We start from the raw sequence: 11,537 nt of genomic DNA, 5'->3' as shown, positions 1-11,537 counted from the left end.
TTCAGCTGAGCCACGGGCAGCAAATTTAATCTTTTCTAATTTCAGAAAGGACATAAAGTCCCGCAGCCAGGAAGTGTTTGAGGGAGGAGAATATGTCGACGTGCAATTAAGGAGGCAAAAGAGATAATACTACATTGTTTAGCAGTCATTTTAACACCCTCCTCGGGGATGCCAAAGACAGCAATCTGAGGTGAAGGGACCAGGGGTTAGTTCCAACACCTGGGATATGAAATTTAAAAAAAAAGATCTCCAGTATTCCCCGAGACTCGGACATGACCAGAACATGCGCTTCAAGTCTGCTGGTGCCTAAGAGCATGTGTCACAGATGTATTTATCAGACCAATGTGTCATCCTGTTGTTGACTCGAGAGAGTGAAGGGCAACTGAGATTGTTTATGTTGCGTTACAACACGTTCACATTAAGGCAATACTAAATGATGAATGTAAAAAGCTTTACAAAGTCATCGTTAAAGGGTCGTATCTTTTGAATGGATATTCTCATATTTTCGTGGGTGTCGCATGTTTGGGTGTTTATTGTTCACAGTGAAAAAGCGAAAACTGCATAATTCTGTGTTTTACCAGAATCACATGTTTAAAAAGGAAGCCTCTGAAACGGGCCGCTCAGAACAGCTGCAGGTTTCTACGTAGAACTCTTTACCGTCATTCAGGCTGCCTTCTCTTGTAGTCAAGTCGTTGATTCAACTTACCATTCAGGCACCTCCTGGCGATTCTGGCTCATACATATCAGGCCGAATAACCGATCCTAGAGCAGCCATGTTTTCTACAACAACTTTTGGAGTTGCAGTGCAGCGCGGCCGCTCCCCCACGTGTGGGAGGGGCTACGCGGTCACTCCAAATACCGTCAGCCAATCGTGGCTAAGGTCTGACCTTTGAATGGGAAAACGGCTTGGAAGGAAGGAGAGGCTCCGAAAAAGAATTACATTAAAGTATGTGTACATTTTTAAAAGGAAACAAATTCAAAAACATATTAGAATAAAAGAAAATTGATTTCATTGATATGTCCCCTTTAAAATAAGAAAATAATACGTTTCATAAACTGAGGCAGAGTGAGGAGAACATTAAGGACAGATGTCGGTTGGTTCATTTCAGCATTCGTCTCAGCTTATAAACCTGCAGAGACCTGCACATGTTTCTGTTGCGGCAGAGGCAATCTCTGATGTTTTTGAGTGCTTTTCTTTGTTATCTCTGTTATTGGATGATATATCTGAGCGGCGATATAGACTGGTGTCATGGAGTGGAGGTCAATAAACAAACACTGTGTTCACAGATTTGTGGTGGGCGTCGGAGACAAAAGGATCATGTGGAGTTTATTCGCCCCTTACCTTCTTTCAGCTTACACACACAGTTTTTTTAAAATAGTTTTATAATGATGGCCGGAGGAAAATAAACGTTTGTTCTCCACAACTTTATTCCAGCAAACACTAATTCTCTCCCTCTTCACATCTACTATCTGAATGAATACGCTCGGTGCCGTGTTCCTTTACCAAGTGGCTTTTATTGATACAGGGCCTGACCCGTGATGACCCTCGTCCCTACAAGCGCAGATCAACTCATACAAATGACATCATACCCACATCTTCCATCTCCTGGCAACCAATGAATTGACTGATGGCCAAAATCAAGCTAATAAGATCGAACTTTATATCCTGAAGAAAAATCTAGTGACGTTATTTATCTGTCTGCTTTCTCTGTGTAGGCTGCACCAAGATCCCAAAGGCTTCATCACTTCGATTCTCCGCCTGTTGACCCTTGCTGTGAATCATCTCTTCGACCTGCTGGGCCCCCTGTTTGTCCCCGCTGTGCCTGGCTGTGCTGAGCGATGAAGATCCCTCTGTGGTACCTGGTGGTGCTGCTGGCATGCCTCATCACCACTGGACGCAGCGACTGCCAGGGGGAGTGCGTGGCCTGTGGTCTGCTCATGCAGCAGCAGCAGCAGCTGCAGCAAGCCTTCAACACCATGGTGAGCATGTGTGCGTGTGTGTGTCCGTCAGAGTCACGGTTGATAAGAGCATCCATTAATGCTTATTGTGTGTCAGTGTGGGTGCAGCTGCCCAGAGCCTTCAACACCCGGATAGAGGCGTGTGTGAGAATATTCTTTTTGTCGAGCACAATAACAGCTTCTGGAAATGCATTATGTGCAGCTTAATCGAGTTGTGTGCCTGTTCATATGGGAGGTAAGGCAATGTGATCATTGGTTGTTGCAAGTACTTGTTTAAACCCAATCCACTTTTTTCTAAACTTAGCAGCCGATCAGACAGAGTGCGTTTTGCAGGCTGTAAAACGCACTCTGTCTGATTGGACAGTTAAAAATGAGCAGCTCGCTGCGCCTTTTTTTCTACTGTCGCTAAGGCAACCATCGAATCGTTAGCTGTCATTACCCTAACCGTTATTTTGTAAACTGACAGAAGGCCCGCCTCTCCATTCATCCGATTGGAAATGCCAATGACGTCGGGCGCTTTTCTGTTGTGAGTTTTTTCAACTCGAGGCGCTCGGAGCGTTTTCTCAAAAACACGAGGTGCACAGAGCGGAAAAACGCAAGCGCTCTGCAACGCACAAAAAACACGTCCCTCTCATTGAAAACAATGACAAAAAAGCCAGCTGCTAAAACATGCTCTGTCTGGTCAGGGCCTTAACCGGGTAGACTTGGTGCTAAACCAAAGAGTGACAGTTTCACAAAGTTAACCTGTTGTTAGAAAAGCTCTCTACTTCCCCCAACATATCATTTTCTTTGGCACTGTGTCACTGGTGCCTGCACAAAGAGAGCGACCTCCTGCAAAGCAACGTAAAGAAGAATCTTTAATCTGAAGGCATTTACGTGAAATAGAAAACAACAATTCCAAGCACATATAAAGCTAAATTCACTTGACGTTTTTTGTAAGCTAGCATTAGCAGGATAGTTTGCAAGTTAGTATTTACGTTACATAGATTGAGATCACTTGGCAAATTCCCACTGGTCAAAAAATTTGTTTACACCTGCTAACATCCGGCTTTTTTGCTTAACGAGAAAGGCTACAATCGGCATTCAGACCCGGCTCAAATTACTCTGCAGTAGACCCGGGTAATTATTTCCTCGGCTCCGATCGGCATTGATGGGAACACCAAACCCGTGTCGACACGCTAATCTCCACCCCCTCTCCGGCGCGATGCTATGCTCCGTCTGTAACTTCTGTGACTGTGTAACATTGTTCCAAATTTGATAAACAGACTAGGGATCGACCGGGCCGATTATTGGCGCCGATATTCGGCATTTTGACGCATATCGGCATCTGTTTTTTTGTTTGTTTTTTTTATCCGACGGCTGATAAGAGTGCAGAGTGCTCACACACATGGCGCAGAGGAGAAAAAGTTCATTTCTTTGCAAATTTTATTTAACTTTGTTTTATTTACTTAATAAAACTTCAGGAAGTTATTTATTTATTTATTTAAATTTTCAGTTAACTTTATAAGAGATGCTGCTGACCCTGGGAACTCCCTGCGCTTTTTGTTTGTTTGTGTAATAAACATATGCTTAAAGGCATTTAAACAAAGTTAAGTGTTGGAGTTTGTATTATTCAAAATTTTGCCGCTAATATTTTCACTTTTACTGCAAATGAATATCGGCTCCAAATATCGGTTATCGGCCTCCTTGACTACTAATAATCGGTATCGGTATCGGCCCTGAAAAAACCATATCGGTCTATCTCTAAAACAGACTGAATGAGTAATAGATACAATAAAGACCTTACCACCGTAACATCTTCACTGTTTACTAACTCTGTTTCTGGTGCGTTTGTGACGTCAGACGGTGACGCATCAGAAAAGAGACCGACAGGAGGATACTGGGAAAACAATCAGCATTTATTACTTCCCGGGTCTGAAAAACCCGTGCCAACACGCTAAATTTAGGTGGGAAAGGGGCATGAGACTCACATGTCCTTCATTTGACCGCTCATATATTCATCATAGCTTGTTTTAGTGATTGAAAAATGTTAACAGGTTTATTATTGCAGTTCCTTTGTGGGTAAAGAAGAGTAAAAGAGTGAAAATGTTAGAGACTTTTCTCCTTCGTGTTCGTGTCGTACTGGAGGGGGATTATTTGCAGAAGTTAGTATCTTCAGCATCCGCGCTGAGCTTCGTGACCAACATGAAGATTTCCAGTCTCTGCACTGAGAGGATGCGATTGCTCTCCAAACTCCAAACTCAAACTTCAGTTCAGCACACAATCTCATTTCCAAACAGTGCGAGACACGACGGCGGGTAAAAATAGTCCGTGGGCGTCCGTGAATAGCTGTAGGACGGCTAATTTAGCTGATAATGATGCAGAGAAAGACAGCTGGGACCTTTTGGGGAGTTGTAATAGAACTCTGTAATTGACTGCTGCTCAGTATCATCAGCCGGGGCTTACATCGGTGACTGACACATTTTATCAGCTCCTCATTGTGTTAGCGGCTTTCCCATTGAGCCACAGATGGAATCCACTGAGCAATTCCATTGTTTCCCGCTCCGGAGCGAAAGAGTGTGTGCAAGCTGCAGGTGTTTGTTATTTATCAGCGCGCACACCTTCACTCTCATTCATAAGCACACTCGTACAGACACACACATCAGACATGTTATAGCATCATCCCTTCCACTGACTACATGAAGTCACATTCAGGTAAATGCCAGCTTGTGAGCTAATTATCTGTGCTACAGTTAATATTTAGCGGCCTCTGTATATTTTCCTTTGTATATATGAATATAAGGATTCGTCGGCTGTGGCTCAGTGGTAGAGTCGGTTGTCCTTTGGGCACTTTACGTAGCAGCCTCTGCCATCAGTGTGTGAATGGATGAATGCGACATGTAGTGTAAAAGCCGCTTTGAGTGGTCGCTAGAAAAGCGCAATATAAGTACAGTCCCTTTACCATTGTTGTACCTCCTGTAGGGGCATTACCCAGCTCTGCCTGGTATAAAACACACACCATACTGACTTGAAAAAACCTCATGCATCATCAAGCATCTTACACCGGATTTTAATTAGTTTAATCCAACTGTATTGTCATTTCACACAGTACGTTTCAGCATAATGAAATAGAGTTAACCACAGAGTGCAAACAGCCATGCGAACAAAAGAGCTACAGAGCTGTGAAGGTGAGAAGAGATGTAAATGATATCCAAATTAAAAGCAGTGTCGATGCACAGTCTGAACACAACCTCACACATACAGTAGAATTGGTCGGGTTATTTCTAGGACCCCACAAATGCTCACCAGCCCGAGCGTTTCTGTGGTCCTACTTAATATTAAACCACCTTAAGCCCGGGTTTTAGAGGGATTTGTAGTTGGGCTGGAGGAGTTAAAGCACAGCTTTTGAGCCACTGTAGCTTTTCCCCTTTACCATAACAGTCCAAACCATCTCAAATGCAAATCCTCGATTCTTTTATTGCAGTGAGTGAAAAGAATGTAAAGACAGTTTAAGAGCAGCACCACGGGTATCTACATGTTGCTGCATTAACACAGAAATCCTAAAATCAGCCAACAACGTGTACTTATTGAAGGTGTCAGTTTCAAGGGTTTGTTTTATGTGACATGCTCTTCTGCACTCGTCCTGTTGGGGTTTTCAAAGTAGGCCGACGCATGAAGACGGGGGACGGCGTAAACACCAGCTATGAAAAATGAATCTGTGTTTGTAGTACTAAATCTTTATCAGACCACATGTTAGTAATTCATGATCCTAAATAGTTAGCTCTTTTTGACTGTGTTTTATGTCAGTGATATATATATCAGTGACACCTCGCACCGCGTTTTGATACAACTCAGAGCTTTTGGTCAGGATTAGGGATGCGCGATATTATTGGTACGTTATGTCATTTTTCTGCCGATATTTTCCTCCGATAAAACGCTTTAATTATGCCTACATGCTGACGAGTCCCTAAAAATTAAAGAAAATGTTGCATACAAATAAATTTGGCATTTTGTACATGACCTCAGTTTAAGTAGTTTCTTGTTTTGCCCAGTGAATGTGTACATTTTAAAAAACACTGTATTTTGTTATTTCTGCATCTGCCAGTGGGCCAGGTCTCCCCAGGTCTCCCCAGTTCAACTACTGGGGAGACCTGATGCTCTCTAAAATTAGGTATCATTATATATAATATATCGGTTAGGGATGCACGATATTAGATTTTTTGCTGATATCCAATATGCCGATATTTTACAACGCATTTAGCCGATTACCGATACTGATATTTTTTTCCTGCACACCTAATTGCAGAGATCATCAACTCTCTTCTGTATTGGAATTAGCGTACAGTATAATGGTGACACTCTTATCACATTTGTAACAACGGTCGGGGTGACGGGTCTTGAGATGGTTAATCAAGTTTGTAGTGTTGACAGACTTTGCCTTGGCTCCTCCTCGCATCACCGAAGCTGAGCAGTCATTGCAAATAGCAGTTTTGCTATCTATTTCGGACACTTTGAAAAACTTCCACACCACCGACATTTTGGCTTCTAACTCTCTCATGCTGCAGGTAGACACACGTGACGTCATCACGCTGCGCCGCGCAGGTCTTCTTCGCACCAGGGACATTGCGCCGAGGTCGGGCATTTAATCAAGTCTGCAGCAGCCCATTATTTTATCGGTTAATTATATCGGCGGATATCGGCATGTTGGTCGATATCCGATAGTTCATTTTTAAGCCGATATTGGCCGATACCGATAACGTGCCGATAATATCGTGCATCCCTAATATCGGTATTGAAATCGGCAAAAAGGGTTGGAAAATATTGGCATATCGGATAACGGCAAAAAATCCAATATGGTGCGTCCCTTGTCAGGATGATGTCTTAAGAGGTGCGAGACTACGCACTGCACTTGAAGGACATTCACTTTCTGTTCCTGGAATGATAGTTGTACTTTGACTTCTGGTTTTCATTCACTCTTGAACGCACAGATTACGGGAAATGACTGGATTACGCTTCACATTGATTGTATATATGATTGCATGTTAAGAGTAAAGTTGTAGGATTGACTGAAAGATCCACAGCCGGAGTTGAACCACGATGTTGTCCCGTTTGAACTCGATCACTATATTTAAGTGCAGACCTAATAAACTAATAACCCAAACCCTTTGAAGCTGTGGTGGTATCTCAAAACCTTTTTATCCTCTGTTATCCAAATACACGACTGTGTGCGTGCACGCGCAAACATACACACATCTGCTCCCACTCATAAACTCCTTTAGATTGCTCCATTGATCTGACGTGGAGAATCCCCTGGTGTGCTCATTTCATTTACGATGGATAATTAATTTCCGTTGATAGATTCACAGCGGAACTCCCTCTTCTCTCGTTCCTTTGATGTGGGCAGGTTTTCCGATAACAATGCAATTTATCTCATTTGAGCGGGATTTGACGAGTAAATGGGATCTGCTTCTTACCTCAAACTGAAATTGAACTCAGAGGGCTTATGAGTTTTAAAAGGGGGGGAAGAAAAGATTTGATGCATATGTCTCTTTGGCCTGTCAGCTGTAGCTTTATTCTCATATGAAAAGGAAAACTGATGCACAGTTTTCTACATTGAAGGGTAAAAAGGGTCAATTCAGGCTTATTTTGAGGGAGATTAGCTTTTAAATATAAGGCCAAAATGATTTAAAGTAAAACTAAGTGACACAGTGAGGGAAATGAAAAACGATACACACCTCACAGATTAAACAAACTGACGTTATATATCAAGAACGCAATATGATTGTCTTCATACGGTGTGTCCTTGATGGTATGGGACATAACTGTCAGGTGTGATAACAAGAGAAGATGGGAAGGTCATTAAAACTGCACAGAGTCAGTGATTCAGCACGGACACATAGTTTATTTTATATTAAAAGTTCAATTTGAAAACACCACATAAATCATTTTCTCTCAAAATATCATTACCTGAAGTTGAAGAGCCAGTCTGCAAAAACATAATTTTGTCAGCAAAGGACGTAATTTACCTGCTGTCCTTCAAACTGATTTGTAATTTGTTCCAATTTTGTGCTGTCAATCACTTTAGAGAAGTAGATGTCAAATTTGTGAAATGATGGACGTCTAGAGTTTATTAGCACATAACTTTTCATATATGCTGAACATAGCAGGAAAAGGACCAGCACCCAAGAGCCATCAAAGTCAGGAGGCAGGTCTGATCGCACAGCAAAGTAGTGACGCTTTCTCGATATATAAACATGATCAGGTATTAATACGTTACTTTTTGCATGTAGACCTACGCTGTGTGCTGTTTCCTAGTTTTAAAAGAGCCTTTAACCTCACCTGTCCCCACTTGTTGACTAATGCATGCCTTGACTGCCTTGACTAATCAAAGATAAGGCAAGCGATAATCGACTTCCGGTCAAGACTTCCTTCTCCGCGTGCTGCATTGTTACAGAAAGAGAAACCGTTTTCTTGTGCTTTACCTGTTATTAACGGTTCTTACCTTTGCCGATTTTTCAACATCACGATGCAGATTTGTAAGAAGTAAAAATTAAAGCTTTGTCAGGTCTGTCCTCAAGAGGAGAAGAAAACGTTTAAAATGCTTGTTTGTTCAACGGAGGTCGGAGCGATCTGATGCATTCAAGGAAGTCGGGAAATCTGAGCGCTGAGCGGCTTTCGTGACACAGCGTCAAGGGAATTCATTCATTCATTCAAGTTAAATTTTAGATCTAGAACGGAGTGTTAGCTGTTGTCATGCAGATGTCTGTTTATAGAGATTAATAAGAGGCTAAATCGTCGTCAGATGACGCTGATGGCAGCCGGGATGGTGCTTTTGCTGTCTTCACGGACTGTTTTTCCTGCATACGCCGCGGCCTGCTGATACGTGATTGGTCAATATTACTCTGACTACGAGCGTAGTTCAAACGGAAACCAGAACACTTGCCTTCCTGGAAATCCACGTCCCTGCCTACAGATTCTACATTTCTATGTAGAATCTGTAAATGGAGATTAAGGATAAGATGACATGCACCAACAGAAAGTTATTCTTTTTCTCTTGGTTATTGGTTTCACCTCTCATATGTAAACCACTTCAAGGAACAAAGACCTTATAAACCCAATGTATGCTACCCAGCAACAGCAGATTGAGCCACTACTACTGAACGTAGTGGAGCATTTAGCCGTAAAAGAGACAACAATACATTTCAAGAATAAATGAGGACAACAGTGAAGCGTAAAGTTGCTCTGTTTCTGCTGGATATTTTAGTTGCTGCCTGTTCAGTGCTTGGTTTTTGGTTTTGCCATAGTGTTAAATCAGGTATTGAGAGTGGAACTTCAGAGATCACGTCTATATTTTTAATGTCATGTTTGAACCTTGCACGTGAACCATTTTGGTCCTCTGTCATGGATTTATAATACTACGGTATCCAAAATGATATAGCAAGTGAGGCATCTCAAGCCCTGTCTACCGTGAGTTGTCATTGTTGACATGCATACCGTGTGCTTCCATAGGCCTTTATTTTTTTAATGTGTTTTATTGTGTTGCCATAATGAAAAACCAGTATGCCTAGCAGTCAAATTAAAGAGCAGGTAAATCAATGTTTAAGGTCTTCAATAGCTTCTCAGGTGTTAAACCTGGCTGCCACTTTAAACCGTCCACATGCGCCATGTCTATAAAATTGTTTCAGCTACACACAAAGTAAACAGAAATGAAATTTGGATGATTCTTTTGACTCATAAGTTACACTACCTTAACACATTGCTCTTTCTTGTCCCTCTGCAGGTGTGTTTGCTGGAGTGTGAGGGTCATGTCTCCTCTTCATTTACATGGAAGTTGTGTAAACAGGCCGTGAAGCTATCGCAGCATCCTACAATTTCTGAGGGAGGCACTCTGTTTAAGAGAACAGGAGGGGAGCTGGAGCTGACCTCTCTTGACCTGAACTCAGACAGGGAGCTGCTGCAATCTGCAGCCGCAGAGCGCTTCCAGGAGGGGGATCAGGATGAGACACCCTTTGAGCAGCGCAGTGTCCAGTATGACTCATCACTGCTGGAATCCTCTGAGGAGGGGGAGGGCCTGCAGGGTCTGGATCTCAGTCTGGCCGACGAAGAAAGGAATCAGAGGGAGGAGAGGAACGTGGAGAATGACAGCCTGCTAGAAGGGGGCGAGGACGACGGCTCAGAGGCCATCACCTTATCTAAACGCTTTGGCGGCTTTCAGAGGGGCCGCCATGGATACAGGAAGCTTATTGGCTCACCCATGAGGCCCCTACAAAAGCGCTATGGTGGGTTCATAGGGGTCCGGAAATCTGCCCGCAAATGGAACAATCAGAAACGGGTGAACCAGCTGCTCAGGCAGTACCTGGGCATGAGGAGCAGCCGCAGCGGCAGGTTCAACAACATCCCTGTAACTCGGGTTTGGAGGCAAAACAAACTGTAATGTAATTTTCCTTCCCCTGGTTACCTCAACGAATCATGTTTTCAACAGCTCACCCCAATTTGAATTCACAATTGTCATCATAACAACAGACTGCCACCTTATTGCACCGCTCTTTGTGTCTCTAAGTAACAAGGAATGTTTTGACCGTGATGTCCTTCCTATTAAGCATATTTTCATGCCATTCTGTGAAATAAAAGAATTAGAGAAGTGCAATTGAATATATTTTTGTGTGTTGGTATAATAAAAGGGGCCAAATGAGATTGGAAACTGGTTCACTGCGAGCTTTTCATCAGTGGTGACACCTTAAGGTTTGACTTTCCTGCATGTGTGGATCGGACTGAGTTTGTCTTCAGCAGCTTTTTGCACTCTGTAGTTTGTTATGAGAGCTGTTACTAATGGGGACTCCCTAAAAACACGGTATTTTTTGCTTTAACTCCAAGATTAAACCTTTAGGAGACCTCACGCCTTATTGTAACTCCAAACAGATGATTTTTTATTTCTTTGTGATCATTGATTTACAAAGATACACTTAGATTCTAGCTCATTGTACTGCTGGCACGGCTACAACCGCGACTAGGCTTCCCTGCAGATTCTCTAATGACTTCTGACTGTTGACAAAGTCTCAAATTGACCACCATGTCATACTGGAAAATAAGAGTGCTAAAATATATTGATATTTAGATAGACTAACTTAGGTCCAACAACAAAAATACATTCAGATTACTGATATCAATGTAGTATCTTGCACCAGTCGATGCCCGGCTCAAAAGAGCTTACAGGGCAGTTAGCTTCCATGTACATACATGAGGTTGCGATTCACTTTAAATTTGTTGACAAACTGCTGAAGTTGGGGTTGTAGCATTAAACCCATGTTATCAATAGACTCGGGTAACTTCATTCTTTATAGCCCCAAGGGGCAAACGTTACCAAGCGCTCCCACGTGAGGCTTGTTTCAAAGGAAACCTGTTAACGTAAAGTTGGCTTGGTAACAGTTAGCGCTGAGACGGCTGACGGTCACGGGGAGCTCGCCGACGCGTGCACTGTTACGTCCTGCAAAGCCACGCCCATCCGGGTGAAATACCGTGTGTTTAGGAGTCCCGTTTCTAATGCCCAGCTCTCATTAATGGACTTTTGGTTTTCTATATAACTATCCCCTTTTGAAATT

At 42.7% G+C, this 11,537-nt stretch overlaps 1 protein-coding gene across 1 annotated transcript; it reads left to right on the top strand.

The window, feature by feature from the left end:
• Positions 1-1,839: 1,839 nt before the first annotated feature.
• pnocb (prepronociceptin b) lies at positions 1,840-10,460 on the top strand. Its single transcript, XM_069657735.1, has 2 exons — positions 1,840-1,980; positions 9,719-10,460. The coding sequence occupies exons 1-2, from the start codon at positions 1,840-1,842 to the stop codon at positions 10,370-10,372; spliced, it is 795 nt and encodes a 264-aa protein (XP_069513836.1). The 3' UTR covers positions 10,373-10,460.
• The last annotated feature ends 1,077 nt before the right edge of the window (positions 10,461-11,537 follow it).

This window comes from Semicossyphus pulcher, unplaced genomic scaffold, assembly GCF_022749685.1.
Source record: "Semicossyphus pulcher isolate SPU_LCO1_2020_fin unplaced genomic scaffold, fSemPul1.0.p SCAF_11, whole genome shotgun sequence".
Classification (NCBI taxonomy): Eukaryota; Metazoa; Chordata; class Actinopteri; order Labriformes; family Labridae; genus Semicossyphus; species Semicossyphus pulcher.
This window is presented reverse-complemented; position numbering and strand designations above follow the sequence as displayed.

Coding starts and splice junctions, on each gene's coding strand:
- pnocb (XM_069657735.1), top strand. CDS start 1,840: ATGAAGATCCCTCTGTGGTACCTGGTGGTGCTGCTGGCATGCCTCATC. Junction 1,981..9,718: donor AGCAAGCCTTCAACACCATG/GTGAGCATGTGT, acceptor GTCCCTCTGCAG/GTGTGTTTGCTGGAGTGTGA.